Here is a 12,851-nt window from a genome sequence, read left to right as displayed (position 1 = left end):
CATTCTCACATTCCTACACTCTCCTCCCTCACTGTCCCCTTCCTCATTCTCACATTCCTACCCTCTCCTCCCTCACTGTACCCTTCCTCATTCTGACATTCCTACACTCTCCTCCCTCACTGTACCCTTCCTCATTCTCACATTCCTACACTCTCCTCCCTCACTGTACCCTTCCTCATTCTCACATTCCTACACTCTCCTCCCTCACTGTCCCCTTCCTCATTCTCACATTCCTACCCTCTCCTCCCTCACTGTACCCTTCCTCATTCTGACATTCCTACACTCTCCTCCCTCACTGTACCCTTCCTCATTCTCACATTCCTACACTCTCCTCCCTCACTGTACCCTTCCTCATTCTCACATTCCTACACTCTCCTCCCTCACTGTACCCTTCCTCATTCTCACATTCCGACACTCTCCTCCCTCACTGTACCCTTCCTCATTCTCACATTCCTACACTCTCCTCCCTCACTGTACCCTTCCTCATTCTCACATTCCTACAGTCTCCTCCCTCACTGTACCCTTCCTCATTCTCACATTCCTACCCTCTCCTCCCTCACTGTACCCTTCCTCATTCTCACATTCCTACACTCTCCTCCCTCACTGTACCCTTAATCATTCTCACATTCCTACACTCTCCTCCCTCACTGTACCCTTCCTCATTCTCACATTCCTACACTCTCCTCCCTCACTGTACCCTTCCTCATTCTCACATTCCTACCCTCTCCTCCCTCACTGTACCCTTCCTCATTCTCACATTCCTACACTCTCCTCCCTCACTGTACCCTTCCTCATTCTCACATTCCTACACTCTCCTCCCTCACTGTACCCTTCCTCATTCTCACATTCCTACACTCTCCTCTCATTCTCACATTCCTACACTCTCCTCTCATTCTCACATTCCTACACTCTCCTCTCATTCTCACATTCCTACACTCTCCTCCCTCACTGTACCCTTCCTCATTCTCACATTCCTACACTCTCCTCCCTCACTGTACCCTTCCTCATTCTCACATTCCTACACTCTCCTCTCATTCTCACATTCCTACACTCTCCTCCCTCACTGTCCCCTTCCTCATTCTCACATTCCTACCCTCTCCTCCCTCACTGTACCCTTCCTCATTCTGACATTCCTACACTCTCCTCCCTCACTGTACCCTTCCTCATTCTCACATTCCTACACTCTCCTCCCTCACTGTACCCTTCCTCATTCTCACATTCCTACACTCTCCTCCCTCACTGTCCCCTTCCTCATTCTCACATTCCTACCCTCTCCTCCCTCACTGTACCCTTCCTCATTCTGACATTCCTACACTCTCCTCCCTCACTGTACCCTTCCTCATTCTCACATTCCTACACTCTCCTCCCTCACTGTACCCTTCCTCATTCTCACATTCCTACACTCTCCTCCCTCACTGTACCCTTCCTCATTCTCACATTCCGACACTCTCCTCCCTCACTGTACCCTTCCTCATTCTCACATTCCTACACTCTCCTCCCTCACTGTACCCTTCCTCATTCTCACATTCCTACAGTCTCCTCCCTCACTGTACCCTTCCTCATTCTCACATTCCTACCCTCTCCTCACTCACTGTACCCTTCCTCATTCTCACATTCCTACACTCTCCTCCCTCACTGTACCCTTCCTCATTCTCACATTCCTACACTCTCCTCCCTCACTGTACCCTTCCTCATTCTCACATTCCTACACTCTCCTCTCATTCTCACATTCCTACACTCTCCTCCCTCACTGTACCCTTCCTCATTCTCACATTCCTACACTCTCCTCCCTCACTGTACCCTTCCTCATTCTCACATTCCTACAGTCTCCTCCCTCACTGTACCCTTCCTCATTCTCACATTCCTACAGTCTCCTCCCTCACTGTACCCTTCCTCATTCTCACATTCCTACCCTCTCCTCCCTCACTGTACCCTTCCTCATTCTCACATTCCTACCATCTCCTCCCTCACTGTCCCCTTCCTCATTCTCACATTCCTACACTCTCCTCCCTCACTGTACCCTTCCTCATTCTCACATTCCGACACTCTCCTCCCTCACTGTACCCTTCCTCATTCTCACATTCCTACACTCTCCTCCCTCACTGTACCCTTCCTCATTCTCACATTCCTACACTCTCCTCCCTCACTGTACCCTTCCTCATTCTCACATTCCTACACTCTCCTCCCTCACTGTACCCTTCCTCATTCTCACATTCCTACACTCTCCTCCCTCACTGTACCCTTCCTCATTCTCACATTCCTACACTCTCCTCCCTCACTGTACCCTTCCTCATTCTCACATTCCTACACTCTCCTCTCATTCTCACATTCCTACACTCTCCTCCCTCACTGTCCCCTTCCTCATTCTCACATTCCTACACTCTCCTCCCTCACTGTCCCCTTCCTCATTCTCACATTCCTACCCTCTCCTCCCTCACTGTACCCTTCCTCATTCTGACATTCCTACACTCTCCTCCCTCACTGTACCCTTCCTCATTCTCACATTCCTACACTCTCCTCCCTCACTGTACCCTTCCTCATTCTCACATTCCTACACTCTCCTCCCTCACTGTCCCCTTCCTCATTCTCACATTCCTACCCTCTCCTCCCTCACTGTACCCTTCCTCATTCTCACATTCCTACACTCTCCTCTCATTCTCACATTCCTACACTCTCCTCCCTCACTGTACCCTTCCTCATTCTCACATTCCTACACTCTCCTCCCTCACTGTACCCTTCCTCATTCTCACATTCCTACCCTCTCCTCCCTCACTGTACCCTTCCTCATTCTGACATTCCTATACTCTCCTCCCTCACTGTACCCTTCCTCATTCTCACATTCCTACACTCTCCTCCCTCACTGTACCCTTCCTCATTCTCACATTCCGACACTCTCCTCCCTCACTGTACCCTTCCTCATTCTCACATTCCTACACTCTCCTCCCTCACTGTACCCTTCCTCATTCTCACATTCCTACAGTCTCCTCCCTCACTGTACCCTTCCTCATTCTCACATTCCTACCCTCTCCTCCCTCACTGTACCCTTCCTCATTCTCACATTCCTACACTCTCCTCTCATTCTCACATTCCTACACTCTCCTCCCTCACTGTACCCTTCCTCATTCTCACATTCCTACACTCTCCTCCCTCACTGTACCCTTCCTCATTCTCACATTCCTACAGTCTCCTCCCTCACTGTACCCTTCCTCATTCTCACATTCCTACAGTCTCCTCCCTCACTGTACCCTTCCTCATTCTCACATTCCTACCCTCTCCTCCCTCACTGTACCCTTCCTCATTCTCACATTCCTACCATCTCCTCCCTCACTGTCCCCTTCCTCATTCTCACATTCCTACACTCTCCTCCCTCACTGTACCCTTCCTCATTCTCACATTCCTACACTCTCCTCCCTCACTGCACGTTATTTATTCTTTAGTCTCACATTCCTACATCTAAATCTCATAATTAAATTTAGCAGCTCACGTGTTTCTCCAGAGTGAATGTCAATCCTCTCACTCACCTCTCATGTTATGCCGCTCTGTTAGTCCGTGCATCTGTGTTATATGCTGTAAGATTGGCCCATGTGTCCATCGTTTACAGTAGCTTTACTCTCCCATCCTGGCATCCATCACCCTCTCCTGTAATTGTTCTTTCTTTCTGCATCCTCCCATCCCCATGCCTTTCTCATTTATGCTGGACTTGATACATTTTCAATCAGAATGAATTGGTTCAATTCATTGACTATGAAGTTTAACACACTTGTAGCCCAAATTGCATGAATCTGGTTTGCAATGGAAATTGGCCGCACATTAATGTATGATCTCATAGGTGTGACACTGGTGGTCATCTGCCAGTATGATTTTCAATCCTGCAAAGTAAACTCCTTTTTTTGCCTTTAAGTAAATTGCTGTTTTAAATCTAGAGACAATTGTGCTGTTTCCCGTAAATCGTAGGCTATTACATTTGTCCCAAAGACTCACTCCTACCTGTAACCGTGACCATTTTGACCTCAGTTTGGATTATTGAGGTTATTTAATATACAAGTGTCAATATGGAAAATGTTTCTATGTCAAAGATCATAAAACCTAACAGGACTATAGAGGTCAGGTCTGGTAGGCTAATGATTACATCGGAATGCATACCAATCAGGGCTGACACATACTTTCTTTGTGCAGCCTACAATAGACAAGTTTTAATGTCATTCTGCTGATCCTGTAAGAGCTGTGAGTAGGTAGTATTAATCAAATAGAGTAATATATTGTAATTGTGTTCTCTTCTTTTCAAGGCATGTATTCCACAAGGTGTGCGTGGACCCATGGCTCAGCGAGCACTGCACCTGCCCAATGTGCAAGTTAAATATTTTGAAGGCCTTGGGAATAGTGGTAAGTAACAAGCAGTGTTTGTGTTATTACACACTTTGTATTCCTTGTGTGGAGTAGTGTTTTCCTGGCATAGTTCCCATTCCTAATGAAACTTACAATGTACAGTTTGGTGACTTCTGCAACATTACGAGGTGACAGTGCGATTTGGAACAGGAAGCCTCCTTAATTTGACACAGTTATCATAATTGTTTAAATAACATTTCTCTTTATACGTGCCCTTTAGAACAATCCATTTGGTAGCTTTTTTTGTGTGGATAAAACGGCCCAATCACACTACATTCTCTGCAGTGCAGGCGGCACCTGATCGGTCAGCAGCAAAACCAGTTCCAAAATAATCTAATTATTCTTGGCAATTGCGGGTTTCAGGCCTAATTTAGAGATGGGTGTTCATGCAGATTTGTACGCAGCAGCTGTGTGAAAATAAGCAAATTACGCAGCCGACGGGATTTGTATTGACACCCACTGGCGGCTTCACAAGTCCAAAGGACGCAGCATTGGGCGCAGATCAGTCAATCCGCCTTCTAAGTAACTCTGCGGTCACAAAGAATGAGCGCGGAAGCTGAGCCGTTTTGACTGCGTACGAGACAGCAGTCACAGGCAGAGACATATCCCAAAAACGGTCACGGCATGCCTACCTTTGAGCCGCCACGTTCCAGTTGCCACCTACAAATGGTCCCTGTCTGTCAATCATTTTGCTCTTCACTGCGAGGCCTAATTCCCATTGCTGGCTGAAAAAAAATCCTCCCCCACGGGTGACCCCCATGAAATTGCCTGGGAGGCAGATTTGGGTATTACTTTGGATAACCAGGAATGGTCCGATGTTTGGGATAATGCTGTCTCTAGTTCTATATGTGTTCGAACTAAAGAAAATTCATACAAGTTACTATTCCAGTCTATAGGATGGAGCTTTCCTCCCTCACTATTAGTGTATTGTAAAAATGTGATCACTAATGTGTCTATACTTTGATGGACCTGAGATTTAATATGTATGTTGCTTCTTTAAATGTGATTTATTTTTCTTTACCAGTTCTGGTCGCTGTAACTTAATGTGATCTAACTAATTAAATATATATTAAAAAACAAAAAAAATAATACTCACTGCTAGTGACATCGGTAATTAAATCGGACGCATGCGCAGACCACCTATAATCACTTATCTGCGTAAACAGTGCCATTGCCTCCATCTCTGTATCAGGCCCTTTGTACATAACTCCCAATAGTCCTGATTTTGCTAACCCTGTTCCATGCCTGACCGCATTAGAGAACAAGGAATTGGAGAGGGATCATGACCTCATCGCGCTGGAGTGACACCTCCCTATTTCATGTGTCTATTTGGGAAAGCCAAAAGTTGGGAGGTATACAACTGGAAAGTGTGCATGGTTTCAGCAAAACATGGATATTGCTGGACTCGTGCGGACTGTGCTGGAGCTTATCTTGTCTTGATTTTGCTTCTTTTTAAATTGCTAGGACCACAAGATATATACATTATCAGCAAATGAGTTCTAATACAATGGATTAACATATGCAGCACACTGAACATTGATTTGAATATTCACAAATGCTTTTAAATTAAATGAAAAATATTTTGTTCACTTATTTTATTATTTTGTATCTCTGGATATCAGACCATGTAATGGTGTTAAATGATGCATCAGATTTGTAGGAGACACAGGGCTTTATTTATGAAGGAGCAGCTTTTTCCGGTGGGTTGCAGGTGAAAGTTTAAGACTGCGTCAACAGTCAGTGTAAAGCATGGAGGTATTTTTTATTTGTTTTTTTTTCTCCATTCCTATATTGCAGCTGAGAGTGTTCTGAAACTAACTTCCTGAGAATGTTCCGACATTACGATTGCCACAATCCGCCCCCAGCAGATAATACATGTGCTGGTGATTTATTTCCTGTTTTATGACTCATAGATGAAATACTGTTGTTTGTTTGATTTTTTTTATACTTATTTTAATTCTCCTTTCTTGGGGTCAACAGTTGGGATTTGCAGATAGTAAATTGTTATACTTTGTCACTTAATGGATGACCAATTGATTTATAATGACATTCCAGTTACATGCCTCCGATGGTAAGAGTACCTTCCCTTCTGTTCTTTATAGCAAATATATTTTTTTTTAGACTTTTTTTTTTATGTTTCATGTCCTCTTAAAGAAGCTGTGCGATTTTTGGTGTCAGTCACTAGATAATAATGGATGTCTTGTTGTGAGGAAATGTTTCCATTCTCATACATTCTACAAGCCAAGCCTCATTTGACCTTGCAGTTGCTTACTTATTTGTCTGAGGTATCATCGTTCTAGCGAGCGAGCTGTATTTGTTGATATAACAAGTGAAGCTGTAGATGAGTTAGAGACTGACCAGACCTGCCAGAATCCCGACAATAGCACCAGTCTTGCATTGGAAGCTTATCAATGGTTTCAAGTGGCAATACAATGTGCAATTATTTATCTTATCGGGCTAATAAAAGCACAGTGTATGTCCATAACCGAGCACCAATTATACGTTTTGCAGCCAGCATCCCCGGCCCACGTCGCTAAAAATAGGGACTGCTGCACTGAAGAGGTTTACACTCATACTGCAGCACCATTTTTAAATGGACCAACTGTGCTAGGAGCAAGTCTTAAATGTATTGCAGGCGACATGTATTGAATTCATATATGCAGCAGTCTGGACCCCTCTGGCTGCAGCAGACAGGTAATTGTTAAAATCCTGGTGTCGCAGGAAGTCAGTAAGGTGCCAGGACAGGCACAAATTAATATATTATGTTTAGATTATGCTCCTGCTCTGCAGACCTGAATCACCACCTTTGGCTGTGGCTCGGGGAACTGTATGCAATGAGCTGTTGCAGACAGGATGTAGTCCCAGGCTGTAAGGCTGTATGTAGACTGCTGGTGACGATGCCACAGCACTACAGGGTGGCAGGGAGTCTCTACAGCTGTTACAATTGCCCCAGGCTGCAGGGCCATGTGTGCAACACACTGGGGGACAGGGAAAGTTGGCGTCCAGTGTGGCGATGCGAAGAAGGGGGCAGTAACCGAGCGCCACTGCCTGGACTGAATCCAGTGGCTATGGCAGAGGTTCCCAAATGCGGTCCGCAAGGCTCCCCAACAGTTCAGGTGTTAGAGATATCTATGGCTAAGCACAGGTGATTAAATCAAATTGACTGAGGTTCTAATTAAATCACCTGTTCTCAACCATGGATAGCTCTAAAGGCCCCCATACATCAGCAATCGATTGTGGCAATTCTGAAATTTGCAGATGATTGTATACAAAAATCTGCAATGTATGGGCTTCACAGATCTCATATTGCAACCAAAAAGTGATTGGAATTGTTAAATCAGATTGTCCAACATGTTGGATTTCACAGATTGATTGGGCCTCTCCGTAAATGGAGATGATCAGCAGATTTGCAGACCGTTACTAGTAGAATGATGGGCCTTTCAAGATTGTCCGATCTCTGTTTGCTGCAATCGATCTGCAAATCACCGAAAAAGATCTGTAATGTATGGGCGCAGATTGCTAGATTGGGAAATCCTAAAATCGGGCAATAAGTCTTCAAATTGTTCAATTGTGGTTTTCAGATTGCTGATGTGTGGGGGCCTTGAAACCTGAACTGTTGGGGCGAGCCTTGAGGGCCGCGTTTGGGAACCTCTGGGCTATGGTGATTCGGGTAGTTCACCGCCGGTGCGCCAGCACTACCCAGGCTGCAGGAGTGGGAGCCTGATGCTGAGTGACGCTGTGGTTGTTGCAGTCTGCTGGGGACCGGGAGAGGTAGCTCTCATTATCAAAAGCAATGAAAGGAGTAACGTCCCAGTGTCGGGACTAGTGTAATTATATACAAATGTTTATTTAAACTGTATAAATGTATTTTAAAATGTATGTGCAGTACTGAGTTTGTAAAACAGGTCCCAAGCTGTAGTACTGCGGTGTGTAAAGCTGGGTGCAGGGCATCAGGCATAGAGTGTATGTATAGTACACGGACTGTTTATATATTTAACATCTTTAATTGTACATATATTTAATGTAAAATGTTTCTAAATGTATTAAAAGTAAAATACACTTAACTTCTTCCCTGGTGGTCTAGGGGGATCTAGACCCCTTCTTTAGTTGCTGGTTCCCCCTGTCCACCTACCAGTGAACTGGAATAACTTAATAATCCTGCAGCCTCATGGATCAGAGCATGAGTAAGTGCAAGGAGAGCTGGCCAGCATAACCGGCTGATTGCTTCCCTGTAGCTCCAAACAGCTTGAACTCAGTGGTCAGGAAGGTGCCTCCTGGGGATCTTGTCCGCCGCCTTTGGAGCCCAATTTCGGCCAGAGAAGGTGAGACGTTTCCCTAGCAGAATCCTAGACGTTAAGTTTTGGAAGGAATTATTGACCCACTCCACACTTGCTGGCACCTGGGCGACCGTTATCTGTCCAGGTGGTCTCAGGCACAGTGACCTGTTCATTAGGGACAGTGTTAAATGTGTGCATGCATGGCACATGCACTTTGCTTGATTTGCTGAGAGGCTTAGAGCTGGCTTACCCCCTGTGGTATTGTGTGTTAGAGCAGGATAAAATGGGGCCTGCAAGCCCAGAATGTGTATATCGTCTGAATATCAAGGATTGTACTTCTGTGATACCTTGTATGCTGCGAATTATCCCAAGCACCTTTAGCGACGGAACTTGTTGTTTTTTTTAAAACATTTGAGCAATAAACATCTTGCCTTAAGATGTCTACATCTGCTGTGTCCTGGGACCGCCAGAATAGCACAAAATGCAATTCCATTCACTGGCTATTCTGGATTGAGCCCAGTGTCCAAGTTGAAACCCTTTGCCAAATACCCTGCAGACTGGTCCAGACTAAGGGATCAGTGGGGATTAGCCGATACTACCCAGGAAGTGTTGCAGCAGCGTGTCCTCACACATACCAGAAGCAGACAGCTCCAGGTGCTGATGTTAGGAGCTGGGAAAAGTGGTTCCAGGAGCCAGTGTAGAAGCCTGGGTGGAACAAGTGGTTTCAGGAGCCTGTTGGTGGCAGCGACTTAACTGTTCACTACACAGTGAAAGGCGTCATTAACGTGGCTACTAACCGTGAGAAAGGAATCCCTAGGGGAGGTGGAGTCTGCCACTCAGGTCACACAGGGATGAGTAACTACCCCATATTCTGGTCACAGATGCGATAATTTGGGCTCAGATATCCACAGCATTCTAAAGTGTATGTGCTCTGCCTACAGATACATACAAATATAAGCACATACAAATAAATCTGAGAGTGGATAAATAGCAATACTCACTATCAGACAGACTCACTATTAGACAGACAGACCAATTATCTGACAGTGTTTAGTAAGGATAGCGTACAGTTAAAGCATGTCAGGTCATTGGTCTGCCTGATGGTGAGTTTTTTCTCCTTCATCCACTTGTGACACTGGAGCTCAAGACAGTGAGGTATAGACGGTGGTAGAGTAGAGCCTGGCACTTTAAATAATTTAGACGTGTGACTGGCTGCTCCCCCTCTATTCCCCATCAGCACCAGTTTAGAAATTGAACCTGAGAGCCGGTGCACAGTGGGGCTGTCTCCAAGCCCCTTAGTATTTTATTTATTTTATTTTTACTTTACAAAGAGAGCAGCCAAGTCTGCCTAGATTAGGAACCCTTCGCCATCTCTGCAAAGGTTGGGGTCCAGTCCCTGGCATCCTGACACAGTCAGATCCAAACAAGGAGTGCACAGGGCTTCTTTAAAAAGCCTCTGACAGCTCCCATACGCCGCTGCAAGTAGACAGACTGCGGACTCACTGTCTCTGTGAGGCCCGCCACAGCTGGAAATGGCTTGTGTCTGGGTTCCTCGCTGCCCCCTGAGCCCAGCATCCCGTCCGCAGCAGTTAACTGTGAGTATTCCACTGCTCCTGAGTAGCAGGAGTGGTGGGGAAAGACTGGGCTCATTGACACGCAGCTACCCCCATCCCTCTTCCACCCAATAGTAGTGGGTGGAAGAGAGCAGGCTTACTTACAGTCAGTAACTGGCTGTTTAAAATGTAGCTGGGTTTAGTGACAGCCGAGTCTGTCACTATTATGTAGGGATGTGCAGGCTCGGATTACTTCGGATTTTCCCTCCAAGTTTGGATTTTTCCCGCCAAAAATTGGGTCTCAGAGAGGCAAAACGTCATCTTTCATGGACAAACATCATCATTCCTGGACAAAAGTCCATGAAAGATGAAGTTTGTCCATGAAAGATGACGTTTTGCCTCTTTCTGATACCCGATTTTTGTTGGGAAAAATCCGAATTTGGCGGGAAAATCCGAACTAATCCGAGCCTACGCATCCCTACTATTATGTGGTCCCCCTGTACAGAGAGGAGACTTCCCCTCCGGTTGGTGCACACCGCCATTTTTTTCTATCCCCCTCTACCCCTGCATACACTGGGGGTTAGTTTTATTGTCACCTCTATAGGGGTCATACCGGCAGTGGAACAGCCACAGTAGTCACACTCGTCTGCTGTTGTTTCCTAGGCCGCCATTCTCTTGTTCCATTTGTCTTACGCTGTCTGTTGTGGAATTTTCTGTGGCTGTGTAGTATGAAGTTATGATTGTCTTCTGTGCTCTACAATGCTTGATCCTCAGCTCTTGCTTTTCTATTGGGCCTTCTGTTTTTGGCGGTCCCTGTTCGGTTTGACCGCGGGGTCAGCTAGTTCTCAGCACTTCCCACCCGGGGGGGGGCTAGCTTTGGGAAGTCCCTAGTGTCTTGACCTCCAGTGTCCTCTAGTGGATAAAGGAGAAAACAGGATTTTGGTACTTACCGATAAATCCATTTCTCCGATTCCGCAGGGTACACTGGACTCCCACTTTGTGCTGCTTCCTGCCGCCTTGTTGGTCTATTTTAGTTCTATTGCACTTATTTGCATTAGGTGTTTCTGTGACTGAATGTGTTCCCTGCAGTGAGTTCCTCTGTTCTCCTTCAATCGGTCCCGGTACGTTCTGTGGATTTCTCGTCTTCCTGTTGTCCTCCGTCTCCTTTCGGGCTCAGTTGCTTAACTTGTGCTGATGGGGCATAGAGGGGGAGGAGCCATTTACACTTCTAAATTATTTAAAGCTCTACTCTACCACCGTCTATACCACACTGTCTCGAGCTCCAGTGTCCCCTGTGGAATCTGAGAAATGGATTTATCGGTAAGTACCAAAATCCTGTACAGCCATCTTAACAGAAGAATTATGCAGCACTGTAATGGAAGGGTTTGTTCCAAGCAAAGATTAAAAGTCATTTATTTGTCCCATGATGGATTTTAAGATAAGATGTATAGGTCCCCTTGCCCCACAATGACCATCCCCACCGTTCAGTGTGTTTTAATTCAGAATCTGGTTTCCATTTCAGGTTACAGTGATACTCCTATGAGTATATGGGAGATATATTCCTTAATTTGGAATCATATATTCAATATTATTGTTTTGTTGCGTTTTTGTAATTCAAACCTCCACTGTACGCAGCTACTAGTGCACAAAGTTGGGGGAAGCCATTTTGCGGGCTGAAACAATATTCTTGAAAATGCAGGAACCGGTTCCTACGGGCAGTTTATTTATTCAATATCTACAGGTTAAGATGGGGATGGTGCTTTTCAGAAATATGGAATTGGCCAATGAACACCCAATATATTATTTTTGTTAGCTGAGCTGTTGGGAAATGCTAGAAGCCATTCACCTTCTACTGCGTAGTAACTTTTCTATTTAGATCCTCTTTTATGTTACGCTATCTCACACAACAACCGTCCCTCCTACCCCACACACACCGCCTAATACTAGCAATTATTCTCACTGTTTAACTTTTAACACCTGTCTTTCTTCAGCGCATTTTCATTTTTTTCTCTGTTCTAGCCACCATTAAACGCTTCCGGTTTTTGACAGCATAAATAAAAATCACATTTAAACAAAAAAAAGTGTAAAGTTCCTTTCAGATGTTAAAGGTGGGCAGTTTTGCTGACACAATTGTTATTACAAACTTAATGAAAGTACAAAATATTTCAATAGCCGAGGTAATAAAGGAACACCGCTAATATGGGACTAAGCCAGTCTGAGCTGATCACAATCATTTCTCATTAATATGAATTCTGCTGTCATCTCTCCCACTGATCTTGAGGTATGTTGCTTTACAGTATGTGCCGCAGTGAGACAATTGCACTGAAGTCTTGCTGAGACTATCAAAGAAATATATTTAATTGTAATTTCAAAGTCAGCCTCTTTAGCATTAATTTCTTTTTACATTTTGTCTGGATGCAAATGAGCCTTTTAACTCCGTATGTGTGACAACAAAACCGCGCACCGATCCGACTGAAATCAGCTGAATCATTATTGGGTGCGCCCATAAACGCTATTGACAGAAGTACGCTATTGGCCTGTGCGTGGGATTGCCGGTTTGCCTGACCTTTACAGTTTGGCTAATTTTACTTGCACTAGTTATACCGTTTGAAGACTCCTGGGCGTGTTATTTCTC

General features: G+C 45.2%; 1 protein-coding gene across 3 annotated transcripts in view; it reads left to right on the top strand.

Annotated features, from left to right (window-relative positions):
• RNF130 (ring finger protein 130) overlaps positions 1–12,851 on the top strand; it is a 244,287-nt gene that overhangs the window by 189,796 nt on the left and 41,640 nt on the right. For all 3 annotated transcript variants that reach the window (XM_088454758.1, XM_088454759.1, XM_088454757.1), the window contains exon 6: positions 4,287–4,383. In XM_088454758.1, coding sequence (XP_088310884.1) covers positions 4,287–4,383 — 97 coding nt within the window. The remainder of the gene's footprint in view (positions 1–4,286; positions 4,384–12,851) is intronic.

Source organism: Taudactylus pleione, unplaced genomic scaffold, assembly GCF_031769625.1.
Source record: "Taudactylus pleione unplaced genomic scaffold, aTauple2 ptg000629l, whole genome shotgun sequence".
In the NCBI taxonomy this organism is placed as follows: Eukaryota; Metazoa; Chordata; class Amphibia; order Anura; family Myobatrachidae; genus Taudactylus; species Taudactylus pleione.
This window is presented reverse-complemented; position numbering and strand designations above follow the sequence as displayed.